This window comes from Nannobrachium achirus (assembly GCF_963921795.1).
Source record: "Nannobrachium achirus genome assembly, chromosome: 2".
NCBI lineage: Eukaryota > Metazoa > Chordata > Actinopteri > Myctophiformes > Myctophidae > Nannobrachium > Nannobrachium achirus.
In genome coordinates, this window is record NC_137811.1 from 52,529,503 (window position 1) to 52,540,503 (window position 11,001).

At 40.8% G+C, this 11,001-nt stretch overlaps 1 protein-coding gene across 2 annotated transcripts; it reads right to left on the reverse strand.

Annotated features, from left to right (window-relative positions):
* Positions 1 to 222: 222 nt before the first annotated feature.
* osr2 (odd-skipped related transciption factor 2) lies at positions 223 to 1,868 on the reverse strand (the record flags this gene model as incomplete). Of its 2 annotated transcripts, none has more annotated exons than XM_080744872.1 (3): positions 223 to 405; positions 756 to 855; positions 1,207 to 1,868. In XM_080744872.1, the coding sequence occupies 3 exons, from the start codon at positions 1,863 to 1,865 to the stop codon at positions 223 to 225; spliced, it is 942 nt and encodes a 313-aa protein (XP_080600998.1). The 2 variants fall into 2 exon arrangements, with proteins under 2 accessions (XP_080600998.1, XP_080600997.1); XM_080744871.1 differs by having other exon boundaries at positions 249 to 323; positions 1,207 to 1,865.
* Positions 1,869 to 11,001: the final 9,133 nt, after the last annotated feature.

The following is an 11,001-nucleotide window of genomic DNA, read 5'->3' on the forward strand; positions in this document are numbered from 1 at the left end:
ATGGTCTTGATATTTACAGGTGATATGAAAGATGCATGGCAACGGCATTATGGCTCCACGTGCTGCTTGACTGATGCAACCAATCCCACTGTTAATTGTACTGTAACGTGTCCTCGTCATTTCGAGATTGTCTTTGCACAACACAATACAAGCACTGCTGACTTGTCTCTTCCGTTATGTCCATTCATTGTTATTTGATAGTTTTTATAGCAGCCATCTCGGCTAGTAGTCCTGATGAGGGGTGTGCGTCAAACTGTGCCGTCGCAAGTCACAGTTGCGCCGAAACACCTTTCCGCAGCGGTCACAGCTGTAGGGCTTGATGTCTGTATGGGTAAGAAGGTGAGTTTTCAGGTTACTTCTTTGATTAAAGGTTCTTCCGCATGTGGGGCATTTGTGAGGAGATTCCTGTTTAGATTTAAAGCAAGCAAAGGATTATTCCCTTTAATTGTATAATAGGCTACTTGTGTCATATTTTTCAGTCATTTTTTATTATTTTACTGCCAATTACTGCCAAGAAGAATCATCAATTAATGTGAAATTGACGCTTAAATTTGACATAAGCCTAACTTGCTGGCTTGGATCATGTTTTGGTAATTGGCCAAATATAGGTTGTGACAACTTAATTAATGTCCCCAATGCATTTAGTAGGCCTATACACGATGCATATAGGGAAATTATGATTTGCATAAACTCTCTCAATTCACGGTTTACATTCATACAAAATATCAATATTATTTATAATGTTGATACCTTACCTGCATATGTAGGGTTTTATGGACGGCTAGAGTTCGAGATTGACAGAATCCCTTCCCACATTCTTGACATTTGAATGGTTTTTCCTTGGAGTGGATGTATCTGTAAAACAGGGTGACACATAATCACATTTCTGCTCGTGTAACGATGTGTATATAGCCGTTACAAGAACCAGTGGATGTTAAGGAGAAGGCTTCGTGGTGCTTAAAAGTACTTTAGCGCCCTCATGGAGAAGACTTTGGGAATAGGTTCTCCAGTAGAAATTATAAGGAATAATAATAAAACAAGGACTTTTAATTGCTTCTTTCAACAACAAAAAAAACACTATTTTGAATTGGGGAATGTTACTCGTGATGAATACATGTTGGAAATAATCAGTTGATTCAGTTGATTGCAGTGAGTCAGTCACGTTTAACAGAATCGCTGGCCTGAATAACAGATTATGATTCTTACCTATGGTCCCTGAGATGATCTTGTCTTCTAAAGGCCTTGTGGCAAATATCACAGGTATAAGGCCGCTCATCTGTGTGCGTCCTCTCGTGGATGAGAAGGTTGTAGGACTTGGTGAAATGCCTGCCACAGAACTTGCAAATAAATTCCTTTTTAGTCTTGGACGGAAGCCTCCCTCGGGTGGGTTTTCTGTCCGGGGACAGCTTGCTCAGCTCAGAGATCGTGCCCCCAAGCCCCGCTGTCAACTTAGCAAGATCCGCAGCCTTTGGTGGGTCCTCCTGAGTGGCAGCGATGGCAAGGTTAGCAAAGTCAAACCTCGGCCTGTCCTTGTGCAGTGCGGGTATAACGTGCGCAAGGGCACCGTGTTTTGCAGGGTGGAAGAGGTGTGCTGCAGCTGCGAACGGTAACGCAGGGAAGGGGAATCTGGGGTCCACCAGACCCTGGGCTGCCATTTCAGTTATTGTAGACCTCAGTCCTTGCATGTGCGGATACCCCAGTGTCCAGTGGTTCATGTGCATGGTCTGCAATGCACTGAGGCCATACAATCCCTGGAGCTGGTCGACGGCAGCGGGGAAAGTGTTGACAGTCTGCAGGAAGGAGTAGTTGGTCAGCTGGAGGGACGGGTGCAGAGGGATCGGCGCGGGCAGGGCTTTGCTTCCCATCGCGGCAAAGGTCGTCACAGCACAGGCCTTAGCAGAGGACACAGTGAGGACCCTGTCCGGGAAAAGGAAAAAAACACAGATTAGCTCTGGGTGAAAAACAAAACAAAACAAAACAAAACACACAAAATAGAAACAAGTAAAGTAAATGTTTTATTAGGCTATACAGCCCAATATCACAACAAATGTCCCAAATGGCTGTAGCCTATATCATAACAAAACACAAATAACGACTGATATAAAGTGTTTCTTCGTATTGAATTTTGTTCAAGAGTCCACGTGCTATTGAACAATTTAAACGCAAAGCAAAGCGGTCCTGCAAATCGTGACAAGCACGTCATATTCACCTGTCCAATAGGCATTTAGAAAATAATTGGTGCAGTTGACACTATACTTGTAAAACAATGTAGCGAATGCAAAGCCAGAATATTCGAAACTGTTGAAATCTTGTCAGGGGTGAACAAACCTAGTGTTATTCCTCCACGCGTGTGACTCAGAATAAAACAGACCACAAAAATGTTAGCTTTTAACCACAATTACCTTTATCTTTATTGTAAATACACACGTATAGGCCTACTCTTATTGATGGTGGGGTTAGACTATTTCACAATATGGACATGAGAAGTCAACAGGCCTACTTTTTGCTTCCAACTGCCCTGTATGGCACGTCGCCCGTCAACAGGCCTATATGGCGAACAACTTCCAAGTTCTGCAGGCCGACAGTATGTCAATTAAACACATTTAATAAAGCACTACTCTGTGATCACAATGATCACAATGAGAGTCAAACATATGTGTGTGATGTGTGCAATGCATGCATATCTTGTGTATTGGCTGGCAGCAAGCATGTTTTGAAGTTATTAGCCTATGCTTTGTCAGTAATCCAAAAATAAGAGTCTTGTTTTTATTGTAAATAATATTGTAGCATATGTATGTCAGGCGGTAGGAAATTATATTAATAGTAGGTATATTCTGTAATTTAGTTTGACGCTTAGGTTCTGAAGTGTAATTTTGTACCGGTGCTCCGATAAGAGAACGCAAAGATATTTTGTGTGAGTTATTTTAGTTAAGTTGTAAAATGTTATATGCTTACATATTTCTTTATTTTCTTTTCCTGAGTCGATTGTTACTTTGCTCTTGCCTTTACAGACTAGACTGGGGTTTACATGTAGCCTAAATTCGCACAGGTGCAATATAAGTCAGCCGAGCTGATGCTATTTGAGAAAAAAAGACAACAGCTAATTCTATTTTCCTTTCAATAACCTTTGGACTTATTTTCGCCTTGCGATAGCGAGTGCACTGCCTCTCTGTGCACGTTCCCACAATCTTTATACATTTTTTTTAAAGCAGGTAGCCTAATTCAGTGGTTAAGTGGATTTCAGGGAGTCTCTATGTTCCTTTATGGGGGTCTATATTGACCCTTACAAGTCCAACTTTTGACAGTATACAAATGGAACAAAATGAGGGTCCATTTGGTTCCATTTGTAGCTACACTGTCAAAGTTAAGGGGAGACCTTCAAATCTCAAAGTTTCAGAACTACTGGCCTAATTCGTTTAGCATTTCTATAAATGATTACAATTTATTTTGTTTTCCCGAAAGCGAGGGCCACTGCCGTTTCCAGCAATGCGAGCTGCCGTGGACAGTTAGACTGACGACCCTGCGAAACAAAATCTTACCCCCAATAAATAGCTGCCAAAGGTCACTCGCACCGAGTCCTGCTGTGTATCAGTAATCCACAGTGACTTGAAGCGACGAGCTCCAATGCAGCCTCTGTAAAAGTTTTCCAAGTTCGTCCATGAAACTTTCACGCATTCATGCAGTGAAGGCAACTCTGGTGCTGGACTTTGCGCGCAGCTTGCAAAGATGAGAAAAGCTGCGAGAAGAGATCAAGAAGTGATCGCTCGCTGTGGAGTTGCAGCAGCCGCACGGCAGCGTGTCAGTCTGTTCCAGTGCGCAGTGCTCGGAGCTGGGCTGGAGTGAAGTGTGCGTAATGAGCACAGGTCCTTCACTTTTCAGGGCTCCGGGCACTGTGCGCGCTCAGCCCGCCCTCCGACACGCCTTCTCCCCGTGATTAACTCCAATGTTCTTCTCTGTTTATTTGTGTTTGGATAGCAACTACGGCTCTCTAGACCAGAGAACGGTGTTCGGCTCAACCTGCCTCACTGACACTTTTCATGTCCTATAGCCCATTGGTTCCCAACCAGTGGGTCGGCACTCGGGACCCATTTGTGGGTCGCTGACACATTTTCATGGGTCACGAGTAAATGTCAAAACTAAAAACTAAAGAAATCATGAATGAAAAAAAAAAAAAAAGAAAAAAAAAATAACCATAATGATTTTTCTAAAGAATGGGGCCTCATAAATAAATACAATTAAAACAAAAATACAAAGACTTTAACAAATGTTATAGTGAAAATAGCCGATCTTCAAGCTCACAAGACAGCCTGAAGCAACACGTTGTGAGCTTGTAGATCTACTGTTTTGGGTGCCGGGCAAACGTCTAATCTCTCTTTTGGGTCTCGACCAAAAGTTTGGAACCAGGAACCACTGCTACTTTTTTTGGGAGTCATCATTGGAAGCGAAGAGAAACGCAGCGAAAAGGAGAGACGTGATCAATTTTGCAATCCACGCTTTTGCAACGTGCTTTTGGACACTTGAGTAGCTTACAAGACTTTAAAACCAAAGCCTATTGCGTAAATGGAGGGCACATGTAAGAGCCACCACATTAAGTCGTTTTATTTCATTGCGGTAAGAGTAAAAATCCTGAGGTCTGCAGTCAGAGAAAAACATCCTCAAATCATCAGCATGGTGAAGAAATGCACAGTAAACAGCTAACAATGTTTTAAGATTTTTGGATGGTGGGCTTCACTTTCTCACAGTAGAGTAGCCTATAGGCTGTATCTTAAGACACACTTTGTAAAATAACATTTAAAAGTAATAAATTAAATAATTATACTATAATCAATAGTTTTATTTTTGCAATCTAATAAGGCATTAAGGCTATTAACAAACTTGTATTACCTTTCTTTTGTTTTATGAGTGACCTTAACTAGTCCACCCTTATATCACGATAAATAGGCATATTTTGTGTGTTTGAATGTTTTATTAGTTTTTTGGAAGAAACAACAGTACAAAATATTACTACAAGTGTAACAAGAATAATACATAAACGTCCAGTTTAATCCAAATGGCAAATTTTGTATCTCATCATTTCTCAAGCCCTTGCAATCACAATCCATTCGGATTTTGTTTGAATTGTTTCAACACATTCATAGACATATGAGTCAAACACATTTCTTGCGCATTTTGTCCTGCAGAACAAATGTTTCCATAATGTGTCCGATTACGATTAGAATTACAATTCAGGCAATCCTAAACAAGATAGCCTATAGACTATAGCCTATAATTTTGTCATTTTCTAAATTCATGAATGAGTTTATTTCATAACTCATAAGAATTGTGATGAAAAATGTAGAGTGTATTTAACAAGTAGGAAAAGTCGATTGTAATATGGGCCTACTATTGTCAAAGAGAAATGTCAAAGTACAAAGGCGAAGGCGTGCTTTATTGTAGCTGTGACAATATTGCATTCTATTAGGACATTTTTAGGAACTAATTTTCCAGCAATAATATAATACACTAAAGCAATCGAAGGAAAGTTTCTGACTTAAGTTTGAATGTGTAACATATGTAGGTCTACTTTAATGTGACCTTAAATAGGACAGACGGGTGGCATTTCTCCAATCTGCAGTTATTCACCCTCGGCTGAGGAGAGCTTCTCCGCTGACTGCAGGTCTGCAGCGCCGCTTATTGGGACATTAGTGAAACGACAGTTTTGAGAGACGCATGGTTCAAAAAACGGTTCTAAAGTTGTTCTTTGCAGTTTGCCGCTACACATTTACTTTTATTGAACGGATTGAGACTTTTTCTTGACACGCTAATCTCAAAATATGCATTTAGGCCTACAAAAATAAAAACTAGCTATTGTAGCGGTGAATATATCAATATCTTAAAATCCAATGGAATATGTACTGTATTGACACACATTTTAGTACAGGCTATTATTTGAATGAATATTAGTATGAAATATGCCGTTATGTCGTCTACTTGATACAACAGCATTCTCGTGTCATAGGCCTAAGCAGGAGTTTTTCTGTCCTCAAGCATTCGTCAAGCAAGTAGGCCAAGTTAAATTAGACAAGATAGTTAATAATCAAATGGGTGCAAAGGGCAAGATGTCTATTCTTTTCGGTCAGATAATTTTAGCAGCACTAGGGAAAATTACCAGCTTATTTTTAAACGATTATTTTTCGTTTTGAAATCTGGCTAGGCCTATATGAATGCATGGTGAATAGAATGTCTTCCAACAACATAAAAGAAAATGCTTTATGGTTTCCGTGGTGGCTAACTAGTAGTAGCCTAGATAAAATACACCATATATGCAGATTAAAATAAACGCAACCCCAACAACTTTGCATTTAAAATGTCAATTGGACAGTAAAATCATCAGTGTTAAATTTACTATAGGAGCTAAACTTCACACTGAGAAAACCCTGTAAATGTTTAATCAGACTGATTCAGACATCCTATACAAAAGCTAAATCTCTGTAGACTAACAACAACTTGCCTAATCATACAGGCCTATGGTTTTAATTTGCTTATACTGGACAAATAATAATGTTTTTTTGCCAATCTAAATTACCCTATTGGAAAACATGATCAAGAATTAAGAGGGGAAAAAATGACAAATATCAATTTCCTGTGGTAGGCTACCAGCTCGAGAGTAGGATACAGTTTGAATGCTACTGTGCAACATACCCTGCCATGGTATGATGGTGACACAGATACAAGTCCAAGTGCATGCATGCATGGTGTTTGACATCTAGGATCATCAGGGTCTCCTTTCAGCTCTGTAGGCCTATATACATTAAGCATTTAGTTGTGTCTGAGCCCGGGGTTAAAGTCGTGCCCCTGCCCTATGAGCCCCTTCCAGGCCAGCCGCCATTATTCTGTGATAATATGACTCCCAGAGAGTATCAATGTTGCAGCTCAGTGCAGCTGCCAAGTCTGTAATGGCCGACACCCTTCTCTCAATAACACTGAGTGACAGTGAAGAAGCAGAGATGTTATACTAACAGGGATTTTTAAAATGGGCCTCTAAACTTAAATCTGTAATAGTTTTGGTCCAAAGCTTGAAATACAAAACTCTACCCCCAATTTGTCACAGCAGTATAGGCCTAATATGTTCAAAATGTTTCCTGAATATAGATTGTGTCTTTCGAAATGCTCGGCAACATATATGTAGCCTACAAGTATGCTATGTATTCTCCAATTGTCTCATAGGTTATTAATAATGCACGTTGAAATTATTATATTCTGTTCTGCCTTTATGATGTAGCCTATGTATGTTCCCAATGAAAGAACACTATGCAGTCATGCACCTGCAGTTCACATTATAATGCTTCACAGAAGGCATTTTGTGTAAAAATCTCTATTCTGTAATCCATATAGTTTGTTGACATAAGGGGTTTTCAAAGGCAAAGTAAAACCAATGGCACTTTGATCTACACTACAGACATTCCCCGAAGAAACAATATTTAGGCCTAACACCATTTTAAAATGTAATACATAGGCTATACAGAATGTTCAATATTGTTTTCATGATCAAAAGGCAAACCAGCTAAAAGAGGTTCACGGAACGTGTTTCGTCCTTAATTTAAGATATCAATGAGTTATGATATGTTGTTGTTCGCACTACTTTTTAATTACAACATAGGCTACTGACTCGAACCACCACTCTGAAATACTCACATTTACAGTCTTCGGTTCTGTAGTGTAGACTACAATGCTGGTGTTGGGAGTCTGTGGAGTCTGTGTCTCTGTTTCTTTCTGTGTGTATTGCACTATGCAATGTGTCATACAGGATGTCAGGACCACGAGTGCAGGGGAGGTAAGCCCCTCACCTATACCCATCCCTGCTGTGGTTTCGAAGGCCCCACATCCTCACCTACTACCATCCTGTCCCAGCAACAACAGCTATATGCTGTTTGTTTTTTTCTTTTCACCTCAAACAGACCCATGTCATATTTTCCTTCACCATAGTCTCTGCTTTTTATGTTTCTTTAGAAAGTTGCTAGTATGGGAAGAAAATGAACTCAGTGATATCCTGCAGTGCAGTGCATGCATGCATATTTTGGCAATATGTTTTTAATCAATTCAGTGGGCTACATCTGCTATTCTTATTAAAATGATTAAAAACTAAAAATACTATAATAACAAACTATACAAAATATTGAATTACGAGGGGATTTTAAAATGTTACTGTAATTTAATTTAGCATGATAAATTAATTAATTACGTCGTTTTCTTTTCTTTTTTTTCTTCTTTTTTTTTGCGGGCCTACAACACAAGACAGGGTGACCTACAATGGATCCACCCCCTAACTCTATGGGACCCCATAGAGTTCGGGGCTCTAACCCCATAGCCTTCTTCTTATAACTCTATGGGACCCACATAAAAACAGCATTTACGGAAATAATGCTCAGTAGCCTGCTCCTCCCACTCCAGTGATATAACGGTTTAATACCAAAAGGGATCCATTGGGTGGGGGATGGATACTGCTGGGCTTTGAAACCAGAAGGCATCAGGGCGTCATACTAAAAGTAAACGAAAGTTAACTAAGGCATGACATCACAAAATGTCTCATCCGGAGAGTTTTTCAAACTCTGATGAAGTGTGTGATCTGAAAATGTCATGACAACAAACAGGCCTACTCAACACAATACATCTGATCTCAGCTGTTGAGTCTAAGTGATCAGCAGGGAAGTTGGAACCTCGTTGATTAACTTTGGTTTCGACATTGATATGATCGACGTTCAGCAAAAGCAAAAAATGACCTGTTGCTATTTGTGATGAACTGATGATTGATTGATTTATGATTGCTTGAATACTTTATTAGAAGTTTGATCGGAGGAGACCCGTTGTTGTCTTCACCCTCCCAATGAGTACTATGGGGATTAGCAGGGATGGGTCTAGCGTAGAGGGAATGGGGGGATTGTCTTTTAAATTGGGAGGGGAGAAAATGTTTTATTTTATTATCTTCTATGGGCAGGGTTTCTCTTCTTTATACTAAATGTGTACGTACCGTGATGGCCTCAGATCTCGTGCTAATTTGTACCAATGATTACTGTGATGGGAATGGGACTTGGGGTGTCATCAATATGTGTATGTACCTGCCTCATTATGACACTGTACTTTAATAAAAAAAGATTTGAAAAGAAGAAAGAAGTTTGCATAGGAAAAGGTACAGGACAAAACCTACTACAGATCACTGATACAAGGTCAACTAAAAGTCAAGACCACAAAAAAGCTGTTAGGCTTGTTTGCATTAGGGTCCCTTTCCCTTTGTACTCAATTCATACAAAAAGTCATCATGTATCCCTTTCCTTTGTTGAGCAGGATTGCCCCCTATCGGCACAATAATGCTATAGCAGCTGAATTGCCATCGGCAACATTCTTGTTAATTGTTAAATTATTTAAAACCCACTAGGCCTGCTTCAAATTACTATCTCAGTTGCAGAATTGGATTGAATCTAATTAAAACATATAAAGCATTTCATTTGAATGGTAAATAATAAACAACATTATATTCACTGTTTTAGAACAGCCTGACCTATATGAACACACACACACACACACACACACACACACACACACACACACACACACACACACACACACACACACACACATTCTGTAAGGTGGTAACAGGTTATGACATGGCCTCTGAAACCGGGTAGCAACTTTTTCTGATCTTTGATCAGAGTGGTCTGCCATGCACTTTCATGCTATAGCCTACTCAACTTGTATAACTGTTTCTGTCCTCTCCACATGATGTATCTTTAGGATGTATGGTCTTTCAAATCCATATGACAAGACCAGACGCAATGAATTGAAGCCTATATTAGATGCGCACAATACATGTGTGAGTGTGAGAGTGTGTGTGCGCGTGCGCGCGCGTGTGTGTGTGTGTGTGTGTGTGTGTGTGTGTGTGTGTGTGTGTGTGCGCGCGCGCGCGCGTGTGCGTGTGCGTGTGAGTGTGAGTGTGTGTGTCTGTGTGTGCGTGCGTGCGCAAGCGTGTGACTTTGAATGCATGACATATGTGCGCTTGTGTGTGTGTGTGTGTGTGTGTGTGTGTGTGTGTGTGTGTGTGTGTGTGTGTGTGTGTACAGTATGTCTATGCCTATGAGAACAGTGGGTGGGAGGGAGGTGGGTGAGTGGGTCGGGTATATACAGTACATTCCTCTGGTCCCATGCGTGATCTCTTCTCCATCTGCTGTCCATTGCCACTCTCTTCACTGTTCTCCTTCCATCTGTTTAACAGGGCTCGGCACCTTTGCGTGACCAAACGCCTTGCTCCCTGCAACGTCATCCACTTCACCAGAGAGGCATAAAGAGGAAAACCGCCATGATATCGTGCTCCTTCAGCCAATAAAACCCACAGTTAATGTTGCTCAAGCCCAGCATCAAATCCCATTTGTCAGCAAATAGCTTCCTCCCGTTGTCTCCACTGTCCAGGCACTTCTGTGGTTTCCTGTCCCGCTAACATGCCCTCTGTAGTCATATTTTGTCTTCTCTGATGTCGAGAAGGCAGAATGGAGAGGTATAGAGTAGAGAAGATTAGGGGATCTTTATTTGATGTCAAATATGCATCAGCTTGTGTCTGCAAGCCCTCTGACCATTGCTACCTTAAAGTTTCAATGAGCTTATGGAGATGGCATGAATGCTTTTGTATCAGAAACTTACAGAAATGATGGTCTCCAACATCATCATCCTCTGTCTGTTCTGTCAATAATGTTGGGTTTCAACTGGTCTGTATCCAGCTGAAACTGTGTGACTGAGAGATGTGTGAATGCCTTCAGAGGTTACTTTGCAAGAGGAGGAGTAGATTGCAAACAACACAGATTAGGCCTACTGCCCAATACATAAGAAACGTAGAGAGGATATGAGGGAGTGCGAGAGACAGAGAGAGGGGGGTGTCTGTGTATAAAAAGCCAGCAGGTGAGCTGAGGGAAGTGAACAGAATCCTGCAAGTCCCAGGCTCCATTTCCTGCAGTGCTAAAATATAGGCAGAGAGGG